Raw genomic sequence first — 13,027 nt, 5'->3', positions numbered from 1 at the left:
CAGGAGAAAAGGCTGGCAGCCATACCCCCTGTCTCCCAGCAGCACACCAGAGAATTCACCTGTCAACACAAAATCTCATCATTACTACCTCATAAACACAGTGATATTCTTGACACAGCCATGATGGTTATAAATAGGGGTTGTGTGGCTTACCTTGTGATAGGCACTGATAGATTTCAGAGGCCCGAAAGATTCTGGAGTCATGGACTGAGCCAGGCCATTTTGCCACAACATTGCTGATCACACAGTCAGCATTGCAGACCATCTGAAATCATAAGATGAGGAATATTACACCAATCAATGCACATCACTGGCAATGCAGAGTGTTCGTCAATGGACAATATCAAAAAGTTATGTTCACCTGAACATTAATGCTGTGAAAGGATTTCCTATTCACAAAATCGGCCTCATGGGCACCTGAGGGGGCTTTTATCCTTATGTGTGTGCAGTCCACTGCACCAATGACATTGGGGAAACCTGTCACACAAAGTAATGAGTATCCTACTATGTGTTAACAGTTGTCCTGTAATTTGTAGATCCTCTTACCTGCAATCCTATAGAACTCCTCTTTGATGTCACAGAGTCTTCTGTGGCCAGGGAAGGAGATGAAGACATCTGCTAATGCTTTGATAGCCAGACACACACTCCTTATTGTGCGGCAAATTGTGGCCTTGTTCAGCTGTTCTGCATCCCCCACTGAGTACAGGAAGGCTCCACTAGAAAAAAAGCGCAAGGCCACACAAACCATTTGCTCCACACTCAGTGCATGGCTCCGTGCAGTGCGGTGCTTAATCCTGGGACCCAGTAGTCTGCATAGATACCTGATGCCATCTGCAGAAAACCTGTATCTTTCATATAGATGGTCATCAGGGAAGGCCAGTGGGTCCAACCGGTCCCTGAAGACCCTTTCTCGCCTGAAGGCTCTCCTCAGCACAAGTGCTTCTTCATCCACCACATCTCGCACGAATGGGCATGCCATTGTCAGAGCAGAAAGGAACACATAATTTTGGGCCTTCATATAGGCTAGTGGCCACACCTGGTGCTGGGGGGGTGGGCAAAAGAGGGCGATGCCTTATAACGATGACTTGGTTGTACTGATTGCTGGGAAAATAAAAAAAACCTTAGAAAGATGCCACCGTCCTGTGTGCTCACAATAAGAGCTCATATGTCATGGCTCACTTGACTTTACGAGAATATACCTAATTTTTATTTTGAGCTGTGTCATCTTCTTGGAGCTGGGGGAGGAAAGAAAAATAATGATTAATACATTTGTGTTACAGTTAGCATACAGTGTACATTGAAGGCATATCTCACCTCCCTCTCAAGTTTTTTTATTTCAAGGTCCAGTTTCCTAATTGTCCTCTTTTTTATTTCGGACTCCAGTGCAAGATTTTCCATCTTTTTCTTCTTGTACTGAATGTCTATGTCTGCCAGTTCTATTTGGCGCCGGAGGTGGTTGCCATACAACTTTCTGATAGCTTGTGAGCTCTGTGAACACAATACAATTAGCGCAGCTGGAATTTGGCAGGATGTGGTGTCCTTTTATTAATACGCACTATGTTGCCAGGCTGGTTTTCCCACTGTATAGCATCTGGGTCCTGTAAAAGAAATTAGATTTTTTGATTTTGATGAGGACTCCTCACCATTGTAGAGTAAATAGTACTTTCACAGTCTTAACATGATACCTCATGCCTTCTGGAATCCAGAGAGATGGTCTCCTCCTCATCATCGTCTCCATCATGTGCTGTTGCTGCTGCACTGGGGCCTTCACCCTATCACATTTAATCGGATTCATATTGAAGCTAGTAGACAAGACATGCCAGGCCTACAGTATGCCTTTGATGGAGTACTCACTGGATCAGCATCGTCTGGTGCTTGTGCTGGTGGCTCTAACAGGAACACAGTGCTGCCAGACACTGCAAGGCAATAGGTAAACCAAAGTCAGACAGTCCAAATTGATTCAATATGAATGTGGTTGTATCCCATGTAGAGATGGAAGGACATACCTTGAATGAAGCGGGTGGCATCTTGGGAGGAACCTATGCTCGTCTCTTTCCCCCCAGGGATCCCCTCTAAGACGGGCCTGCCTTTATTTAGCTCCAAGGCCATGTCCTCTGCTGGGGTAAGGTCAGCCTTTGGTGACCCACCACCCGTGCCTTGTCTGTGGGTATTCTTTTTCACTGCTAAAACAGTACAGACAATGTGTGAGCAGGCACCTTCTGGGTACAATATATGCTTGTGCTTTGTTAAATATTAGTCAGGGACCATACCATTCTGCAGAATGTTCTTGTATTTGATTTTGACCTGCTGCCATGTCCGTTTTGGCCCGTTCATGTTTAATCTACACACACACACACACACACACACACACACACACACACACATTTAATGGAGTCACACTGCAAAAAATTACTTGGTATTTTTGTCTTGTTTTCAGTAAAAATATCAAAAAATCTATCATAGCTTTATACAGTGTGATGGAGTTACTTTACACAATTTCACTCATATCTGCAGTGCATTTCAATTAAAAATTTAACCGTTTCATAATTACAGTACAACTGCATTTTTGGAGATGTGAATTAAATATTTGAATTGTAATTGTGATGTTTCAGCGGAGCGGTGACTGTGTAATTGTGCACTACTTACGCATTCAGGCGGTCTGCAATACTTTGCCACGCTTTTTCTCTTTGCTTTATCACTGTGGCGGTGTTGCCTTTCTTCTTAATTATATATTTTACCTCCTCGTATGCCTCCATGAGGATTTGTGCTTCCGACGGGGAAAAGTACGCGGCTCTAGTTGCCATGGTAAATCAGTTAATCTGTGATCTGTGGCGGGGTCTATTTGAGTGAGCCGTGAGCGCGCACCTATCCAGGATTGGTTTCACCTGGCTTAATGAATCCGTGTCTGCTCATCCTGGCTTGGTCTTTGTGCAACCAATTAAGCCTGGACGCACATGTTTTGGCTTCATTGAGCTCAGCTGAGTCATTTATCCCGGATGTCTTAATTCTACTTTTGTGCAACAGGCCCCAGGTCTCGAACCCTCGACTTAGCCCAAAGTCCAGCGCGCTACTCCCTCCTTTCAAAGAGCGCGTCCTCGCGATAGCTTGCTACTTCTTATAGGAACGCGCTCACCGGCCAAGCACACGCACTGTCGTGGATGCAAGGTCCTTCTAACGACAATGTAATGAAACAAGCAGGGAGCAGGTCTCGAACCATCGACCTTCTAGCCCGAAGTCCAGCGCGCTATCGACTGTGCCTCAAAAGGATGCTCGAGCGGCAGAGTCGATATCCGTGCTTGTAAACCCAGGATCGTTACAGTATATAAACAAAGTGCATATAAATCTATCCATTCAAAACGAATTCAATCTGAACAGCATAATAGAATATTGCACCATATCAAAGGAAAATGAATAACAATTTGCAAAACTGCAGCATCCCTCAAATTGAAATAAATGTAAAAAATAAGGATGCTATTACACATGTGCATTTAAAGTATAACTTTTTTAATGTATGTAAACAAAGTGCATATAAATGTAACAATTCAAAACGAATACAATCTGAACAACATAATATTAGAATATTGCACCATATCAAAGAAAAATAAATAATGTGCAAAACTGCAGCATCCCACTTAAAACATTAAACTGGTCCCTCTTTTCTCTCTCTTCTTTATTGCCATGTTATAACCAGCAGCACACAGCAACGCTGACCATATTTTGCTTTTATGAGAGATTTGCATCCAGAATTGCAAGCTGCCTCACTTTCGAGGGGCTGATATAGTTTCTTCTTTCAGTAATTATTTGTCCCGTTTTCGAGAAGACCATCTCAGAGGGAATGGAGGGGCTCCTCCAAATAAGATCGGGCCTCCATTATGGCATCTGCTGAGAGATTCCTTCGTACTGCATCCCCAGTTGCTCTCTCATCAAACAGCATCCAAACAGCAGACGTTTGTAGCACTACTGCTGGTGCTTCTGCTCCATCTGATCCCTCTTCTTCCTGTTGCCCTGGTGCCTGAGCCAGCTGACTGCTGGGGCTGTCCCTCCCTGCTACTGAGGTTATTATTTGAAGAGCCTCATCAATCGCTCTGGCATCACTGAAGGCTAACTTCTTAAACCTGGGGTCAAGTGCAGCGGTTTCTGATAGCACGTGATTATATTCCATTATGTGGAACAATCTGTTCATTGATGAACATAGGGTGTCAACTCTGTCACATGTCCTGCGGTTACATTTGCTTCTCTCTGGCGGCTGGCTGTGATTTGCTGCAGACCCTTACACAGGAGTATCGTTTTTTAGGCTGTCACATAGCTGAAAAGAGAGAAGAGAAACTTATTAGTTCAGGTTCATGTTTTGTCTACTGATACTACATTCTCATCTACTGCTCATATACATATATAATACTAGATTAAATAATGATGTAGTAATAACTGCTTACTGTACCTCTCTCCACTGATCTCCACAGTGACCTGCTCAAAGGGTTCCAGGACTCTGCACACCTCCTCCACCACCTCCCATTCCTCTTGGGTCAGAGCATCAACAGGTGCATTGACAATGGCCAGGGTAGAGATGATGGCATCCTTTGACTCAAGAAACCACTTCAACATATAAAATGTTGAATTCCACCTTGTAGTGCAGTCTTGCCTCAGCCTAAACACTCTGGGGAGGGTAGGGGGGGTGCCTAGTGTCGGTGGCGGCTCCGGTGCGGGTCGTAGCCCCCGCCCAGATCCCGGATCTGGCCATGGCGCCGGGCTGAACGCCGTGCCTGGACTGGGCACTGGCGCAGAGGAAGGCTCCGGCCTTGGAGCGGTACTGGATGCCGTGCCTGGACTGGGCACCGGCGCAGAGGAGGGCTCCGGCCATGTAGCTGGGTTGGATGCCGTGCCTGGACTGGGCACTGGCGCAGAGGAAGACTCCGGCCCTGGAGCGGAACTGGACGCAGTGAGGGGACTGGGCCCCGGCGTAGAGGAAGGCTCCTGCCATGGAGCGGGACTGGACACCGTGCCTGGACTGGGCACCGGCGCAGAGGAAGGCTCCTGCCATGGAGCGGGACTGGACACCGTGCCTGGACTGGGCACCGGCGCAGAGGAAGGCTCCTGCCATGGAGCGGGACTGGACACCGTGCCTGGACTGGGCACACGGCGCAGAGGAAGGCTCCTGCCATGGAGCGGGACTGGACACCGTGCCTGGACTCTCCGGGCCATTGACCGTCGCTGGAGGCTCCGGGCCGTTGACCGTCGCTGGAGGCTCCGGGCCGTTGACCGTCGCTGGAGGCTCCGGGCCGTTGACCGTCGCTGGAGGCTCCGGGCCGTTGACCGTCGCTTGAGGCTCCGGGCCGTTGACCGTCGCTTGAGGCTCCGGGCCGTTGACCCGTCGCTGGAAGCTCCGGAATGTATACCGTCGCTGGAAGCTCCGGACTGTAAACTGTCGCTGGAGGTTCCGGGCTGTAGAGGCGCACTGGAGGCCTAGTGCGTGGAGCCGGCACAGGACGTACCGGGCTGGGGAGGCGCACTGGAGGCCTGGTGCGTGGAGCCAGCACAGGTGGCACCGGACTGGTGACACACACTTCAGGGCGAGTGCGGGGAGCAGGCACAGGACGTACCGGACTGGGGAGGCGCACTGGAGGCCTGGTGCGTGGAGCCGGCACAGGTTTCACCGGACTGATGACACGCTCCTCCAAACGCCTGCGTTGCCGCATACTCCTAGCTAACCCCTCTCTCCGGTATCCTTCCTCACACTGTTCCATCGACTCCCAGGAGGGCTCTGGCACTCCCCGCTGCTCAGTCGACCACCCCCCCCCAAAACAATCTTGGGGTTTCTGTGGCCGCGGTCCCCAGCGTCGTCGCTGTCCTTCCTGCGTCCTCTGCGACTCCCGCCAAGGAAGGGTCTCATGTCCTCCCATAATCTCCTCCCATGTCCAAAACTCCTTTACCTCATGAACATGCTGCTTGGTCCTTGCTGGGTGGGATATTCTGTCACGTTCTTCAAAAGGACGGGACCAAAGCGCAGTGTGCGTATAGTTCCACATCTTTTATTACTGTGAAACTTAAACAAACCAAGAAACAAACAACGACCGTGAAGTACCGTAGTGCTACATGCACTCACTCAAAACAATATCCCACAAAACATAGGTGGGAAAAAAGGTTACCTAAATATGATCCCCAATTAGAGGCAACGATTACCAGCTGCCTCTAATTGGGAACCATACAACTCACCAACATAGAAATACAATGACTAGAACACCCCCCTAGTCACGCTCTGACCTAAACACCATAGAGAACCAAGGGCTCTCTATGGTCAGAGCGTGACAGTACCCCCCCAAAGGTGCGGACTCCGGCCGCAAAACCTGAATACAAATGGGGAGGGTAGGGGGGTGCCTAGTGTCGGTGGCGGCTCCGGTGCGGGTCGTAGCCCCCGCCCAGACCCCCGTGACACTTTGAAACAAATTTGTCCACTGAGATACTTTTTTGACAGGACATCTCATCTCATAACCTAAAAAAACCTGTTGCTTATAAATAGTGACTATTCGAAATATAAAATAAAAGTTGAATGTAAGCATGGTTGGTACATGTTGTTGAGGAGTTAGGAATGACCTGAAAAGTTGTATAACCTGAAATCAAACGTTGCAATGAATAGCTTCTTTCATGCCACTGATGGCTGTGTTACAATATGAAAATACTCCCATTTATGACTGGCTTGTATTTCCATGATCATCAAAGGGAAGATCAGCACTCAAACATTACAGTTTAATTATTGTGTCTACTCATCATGTTTCTGTATTGCTAAAAGGAACCATTTCAAGGCCATATTGTCCCACAACTCTCTCATCGTCATCTTTTATGCATTCTTTGGAATCAATATTAACTTATTGCAGTACAGTATCATGGGATGTATTAGTGTGTGACTTAGGACAGGTACAGTGAAAGATGCAAATTCCTAATATCTTTTATGTACATTTGTGAGCCACAGAGCAGTGTGGGTGTGGTTCTTACAGTCAGTTATCCAATAGACAGTTCCACGAACAGGATCATTGTCAACCTTTGATACAAACTGGGGGATTAGAAGACTCTAAAACACCTGTAGAGGTAAGGAAATATCATGGACAAAAAATTATAATATATATACACTGAGTGTACAAAACATTAGGTGAATCCAGGTGAAAGCTATGTTCCCTTGTTGATGTCACCTGTTAAATCCACTTCAATCAGTTTAGATGAAGGGGAGGAGACAAGGAATAAACATCCTTCTTTAACCTGAGACAATTGAGACATGGAATATGTATGTGTGCCATTCACAAGGTAAATGGGCAAGACAAAATATTTAAGTGCCTTTGAACGGGGTATGGTAATAGGTGCCAGGCGCACCGGTTTGAGTGTGTCAAGAACTGTAACGCTGCTGGGGTTTTCACGCTCAACAGTTTCCCATGTGTGTCAAGAATGGTTCAACTTGACACAACTTTGGGAAGCATTGGAGTAAACATGATCCCTGTGGAACACTTGACACCTTGTAGTCCATGCCCTGACGAATTGAGGCTGTTCTGAGGGCAAAAGAGGGTGCAACTCAATATTAGGAGATGTTCCTAATATTTTGTACACTCAGTATATATCATGGACTAATTGGCTGATTGAAAATTACTGAGCAGTATTTGTAACATAGCTTTTGAATAGGATACAGCTTGGATTTTAACATGGGATATTGTTATTAAAAAGTTTTGTAAGTTCACTTTTTGTATTGTGTGTGTCATTACTATACAGTTCATGGGACAAGTGCATCCACTCTTTTCATTCCCAGATTGGCTTCATTGGAAATACTACAACCATGGGCTTCCCTCTATGCCTATGTCTTCTCTCTTTGTAAGTAAGAGTTATTTGCTTGCATTAGGCTCGTTTGCCACATGGTACTGGAGTTATTCATAGAAAGCAAAATTACATGATCATTTAGTTAATGTAGGTTGACAAAAATGTGATGTTATGTCTCTTCCCTTTTAGGATTTTCACAACTGCTCGTGGTTCAGGTTTTAGTGACGACTCAACACTTAATGAAAACTCTTATAAGGAAAAGTGGATGGAGTCTATACCTGATGACAAACTCCTTTCAGCTGTTACTATCCCCGGAACTCATGAGAGCCTAACTCTGTACGGTGGACCACTTATACAGTGTCAGGCTTGGACCTTGGAGAACCAGCTGAAAGCAGGATTGCGGTACTTTGATATACGTGTAGAGGCCAGTATGTTCCACAACATCCTTGATGTCACGAATGGGCATTTAATGCACACCAAGTTCCATGAGGTGCTGAACATTCTATGGGAGTTCTTGGACAAACATGGAAGTGAGTCTGTGCTTTTGAGAGTGACACTGCAAGGAATGAGCATGAAAAAAGCTGGAAAATGTATCAAAACATTGATTGAGAATTCTGAAGATAGAGTATGGACAAAGATATTTGTCCCCAAAATGCAAGAAGCAAGGGGGAAGATCATCTTCGTGCAGAGTACCAATTTCAATGTTGGAACACTTAACCATGACACTTTTGTCACAGGCGACGACACATTCAAAGACATTGAAAACAAGATGAAGAAGATCATAAAACATCTGAAAGAAGCTGAAGAGAATTGTGGTCATGCATTGGCACTGACCGATTCCTCCGCCACAGCCATTTTCAAAGGCCCTAAAACTGTGGCCAAAGTGGTTAATGGTCAGCTTAATAAGCTCATAGTTGAACTACAAAAAGGCTCTAACAAACCAGACTGCTTGGGGGTAATCAGCATGGACTTCCCCAGTCCAGACCTCATCCATAACATCATTGGGGTCAATGGAAAACCAGGGAGTGGTTCATCTGAGCACCCAGAAGAGCCTGAACCAGCAGAGCCTGCACCAGCAGAGCCTGAACATACAGGTTTTAGTGACGATTCAACACTTAATGAAAACTCTTATAAGGAAATGTGGATGGAGTCTATACCTGATGACAAACTCCTTTCAGCTGTTACTATCCCCGGAACTCATGAGAGCCTAACTCTGTACGGTGGACCACTTATACAGTGTCAGGCTTGGACCTTGGAGAACCAGCTGAAAGCAGGATTGCGGTACTTCGATATACGTGTAGAGGCCAGTATATTCCACAACATCCTTGATGTCAGGGATGGGCATTTAATGCACACCAAGTTCCATGAGGTGCTGAACATTCTATGGGAGTTCTTGGACAAACATGGAAGTGAGTCTGTGCTTTTGAGAGTGACACTGCAAGGAATGAGCATGAAAAAAGCTGGAAAATGTATCAAAACATTGATTGAGAATTCTGAAGATAGAGTATGGACAAAGATATTTGTCCCCAAAATGCAAGAAGCAAGGGGGAAGATCATCTTCGTGCAGAGTACCAATTTCAATGTTGGAACACTTAACCATGACACCTTTGTTACAGGCGACGACACATTCAAAGACGTTGAAAACAAGATGAAGAAAATCACAAAACATCTGAAAGAAGCTGAAGAGAATTGTGGTCATGCATTGGCACTGACCGATTCCTCCGCCACAGCCATTTTCAAAGGCCCTAAAACTGTGGCCAAAGTGGTTAATGGTCAGCTCAATAAGCTCATAGTTGAACTACAAACAGGCTCTAACAAACCAGACTGCTTGGGAGTAATCAGCATGGACTTTCCCAGTCCAAACCTCATCCAGAACATCATTGAGATAAACAGAAAGCCAGGAAGTGGTTCATCTGAACAACCAGAACAGCCTGAACCAGTAGAGCTGGAACCTGCAAAGCCTCAGCCAGCCGAAGAGCCTGAACCAGTACAGCCTGAACCGGCACAGCCTGAAACAGCAGCGCCTGAACCAGCAGAGCCCGAACCAGCAGAGCCCGAACCAGCAGAAACTCAGCCAGTAGAAGAGCCTGAACCAGCAGAGCCTGAACCAGTAGAGCCAGAGCCAGCAGATACTGAACCAGCAGAGCCAGAGCCAGCAGAGGATGAACCAGCAGAGCCTGAACCAGCAGAGCCTGAACCAGCAGAGCCAGAGCCAGCAGAGGCTGAACCAGCAGAGTCTCAGCCATTAGCAGAGCCTGAACCAGCAGAGCCTGAACCAGCAGAGCCAGAGCCAGCAGAGGCTGAACCAGCCAAGCCTGAACCAGCAGAATCTGAGCCAGCAGGACCTGAGCCAGTAGAGCCTGAACCAGTAGAGCCTGAACCAGTAGAGCCTGAACCAGCAGAGCCTGAACCAGTAGAGCCAGAGCCAGCAGAGGCTGAACCAGCAGAGCCTGAACCAGTAGAGCCAGCTGAGCCTAAACCAGCAGAGTCTCAGCCAGCAGAAGAGCCTGAACCAGTAGAGCCTGAACCAGCAGAGCCTGAACCAGTAGAGCCAGAGCCAGCGGAGGCTGAACCAGCAGAGCCCCAGCTTGCAGAACCAGCAGAAGAGCCTGAACCAGCAGAGGCTGAGCCAGCAGAGGCTGAACCAGCAGGACCTGAACCAGTACAGCCTGAACCAGCAGAGCCTGAACCAGCAGAGCCTCAGCCAGCAGAAGAGCCTGAACCAGTAAAGCCTGAACCAGCAGAGCCAGGACCAGTAGAGCACGAGCCAGCAGAGCCTGAACCAGCAGAGCCAGAACCAGCAGAGGCTTAACCAGCAGAGGCTTAACCAGCAGAGCCTGAACCAGCAGAGCCTGAACCAGCAGAGCCTGAACCAGCAGAGCCTGAACCAGCAGAACCTGGGCCTGAACCCCCAGGGGAGCCCGAGGAGCCTAATGGAATAACCAAGGAAGAAGAGATGCTATGATAAACATTGAAGAGATTAAAAAAACACAATTATTGTCCAATTAACCTCAGTAAAGAAGAATCACATCTAAAACCTTACAACAATAAATACAAAATCAAATCCTCCCTTCAAACAGTAAAACAATTGTCTACTAGTATGTGGTATTTTGTATATTAACTGCATGTTTAAATAGGAAAGACCAACTATTCCATGTTGCAGTTGGAATATACAAATCTGATAGTTACTTTAAAATTAACCCATCTGTGCTGAGATCTGTCTGAGGGTGTTTCCCATCAATACTTTAATAAAATAGTAAAGGGCCTTTCAGAAACCTGTATCTAAACCCACAGTGACACCTACAGGTTACAATGCATATTACTGCTTGTTTTGATGGTGATTCATCTGGACATGTAAATTATTTCAAGTCCCTAAGGCGATCACTTACACCCTCTTATAAATGTATGCATGTAACCTTTCAGTTTACAATGTTTTCTAAAAAAATTCTTTCAATAATATATATGTAGAAGAGCTGCTTCAAAAAATATATCTAAAACAACGTATAATGTCAACATAAATAGTAAGATACAAAGGCTGCGTTTACATAGGTAACCCAATTCTGATATTCCTTCCACCAATGGATCCCCAGACCAACTATACCAGACATTTTCACATCAGATATTTCTCAGAGCTGATCAGATTGGTCAAAAGACCAACCAGTGAAAAAAAGACTAGAATCATGGCGCCTGTCCAAACTGATGTGTTCCAAGATGGCTTAGAATTCAAAAAATGAAAGAGAAAAAAGGATAGTCACTTATGGCAGAGCATTAATCTAATATAACATAATAGTAATAAAAAGTTATATATATTTTTTTCACCATGGTTCCAAATCCTTCCCTCCCACCCAGGCTTCCATGAAATACAGAAATATCTAATTTACATAAGTATTCACACCACTAAGTCAATACTTTTTAGAAGCATCTTGGCAGCGATTACAGCTGTGAGTCTTTATGGGTAAGTCTCTAAGAGCTTTCCACACCTGGATTTTGCAACATTTGCCATTATTCTTTTCAGAATTCTTCAAGCTTTGTCAAATTGGTTGTTGATCATTGCTAGACAACAATTTTCCAGTCTTGCCTTAGATTTTTCAAGTAGATTTAAGTAAAAAATGTAACTCGGCCACTGTCTTCTTGGCAAGCAACTCCAGTGTAGATTTGGCCTTTAGAAGGTGCCTTCAGAAACAACAACCCTGAGCACACAGCCAAGACAACGCAGGAGTGGCTTTGGGACTAGTCTCTGAATGTTCTTGAGTGGCCCAGCCAGAGCCCGGTCTTGAACCCGATCGAACATCTCTGGAGAGACCCAAAAATTACATATACACACATACACACATACATACATACATACATACATACATACATACATACATACATACATACATACATACATACACACATACACACATACACACACACACACACACACACACACACACACACACACACACACACACACACACACACACACACACACACACACACACACACACACACACACACACACACACACACACACACACACACACACACACACACACACACACACACACACACACACAACATACACACACACACACACACACACACATACATACATACATACATACAAACTACTCTTCAAAAGTGTTGGGACACTTAGAAATGTCCTTGTTTTTTAAATAAAAGCTACTTTTTTTGTCCATTAAAATAACATCAAATTGATCCGAAATACAGTGTAGACATTGTTAATGTTGTAAATGACTATTGTAGCTGGAAACGGCAGACTCTTTATGGAATATCTAAATAGGCGTACAGAGGCCCATTATCAGCAACCATCACTCCTGTGTTCCAATGGCACGTTGTGTTAGCTAATCCAAGTTTATCATTTTAAAAGGCTAATTGATCATTAGAAAACACTTTTACAATTATGTTAACACAGCTGAAAACTTTTGTTCTGATTAAAGAAGCAATAGAACTGGCCTTCTTCAGACTAGTTGAGTATCTGGAGCATCAGCATTTGTGGGTTCGATTACAGGATGAATCATGACTAAGATTGGGGTTTTTGCAGATCCAACAAGGTTACGACTGTTCAGAATGATGATATGACAAAAGTTTATGATTTAATACATTGACTGTTTTATGGATGTAACCACCGCTCTCGTGGCACCCCATATCCTAATGAGTTAATTGTTACATGATTATGTTTAATTGTTACCCGATTAAATTAGTTTGTTGACAGTGGTGTGAAGTACTT

At 45.5% G+C, this 13,027-nt stretch overlaps 1 protein-coding gene across 1 annotated transcript; it reads left to right on the top strand.

Moving 5' to 3' along the window:
* Positions 1 to 7,392: 7,392 nt before the first annotated feature.
* LOC106570389 (uncharacterized) lies at positions 7,393 to 12,365 on the top strand. The gene is made up of 2 exons (XM_045694838.2): positions 7,393 to 7,848; positions 7,984 to 12,365. Exons 1-2 carry the CDS (start codon positions 7,814 to 7,816, stop codon positions 10,604 to 10,606), a joined length of 2,658 nt encoding a protein of 885 aa, XP_045550794.1. The 5' UTR covers positions 7,393 to 7,813; the 3' UTR covers positions 10,607 to 12,365.
* Positions 12,366 to 13,027: the final 662 nt, after the last annotated feature.

The sequence above is a fragment of the Salmo salar genome, chromosome 14, assembly GCF_965601325.2.
Source record: "Salmo salar chromosome 14, fSalSal1, whole genome shotgun sequence".
Classification (NCBI taxonomy): domain Eukaryota; kingdom Metazoa; phylum Chordata; class Actinopteri; order Salmoniformes; family Salmonidae; genus Salmo; species Salmo salar.
This window is presented reverse-complemented; position numbering and strand designations above follow the sequence as displayed.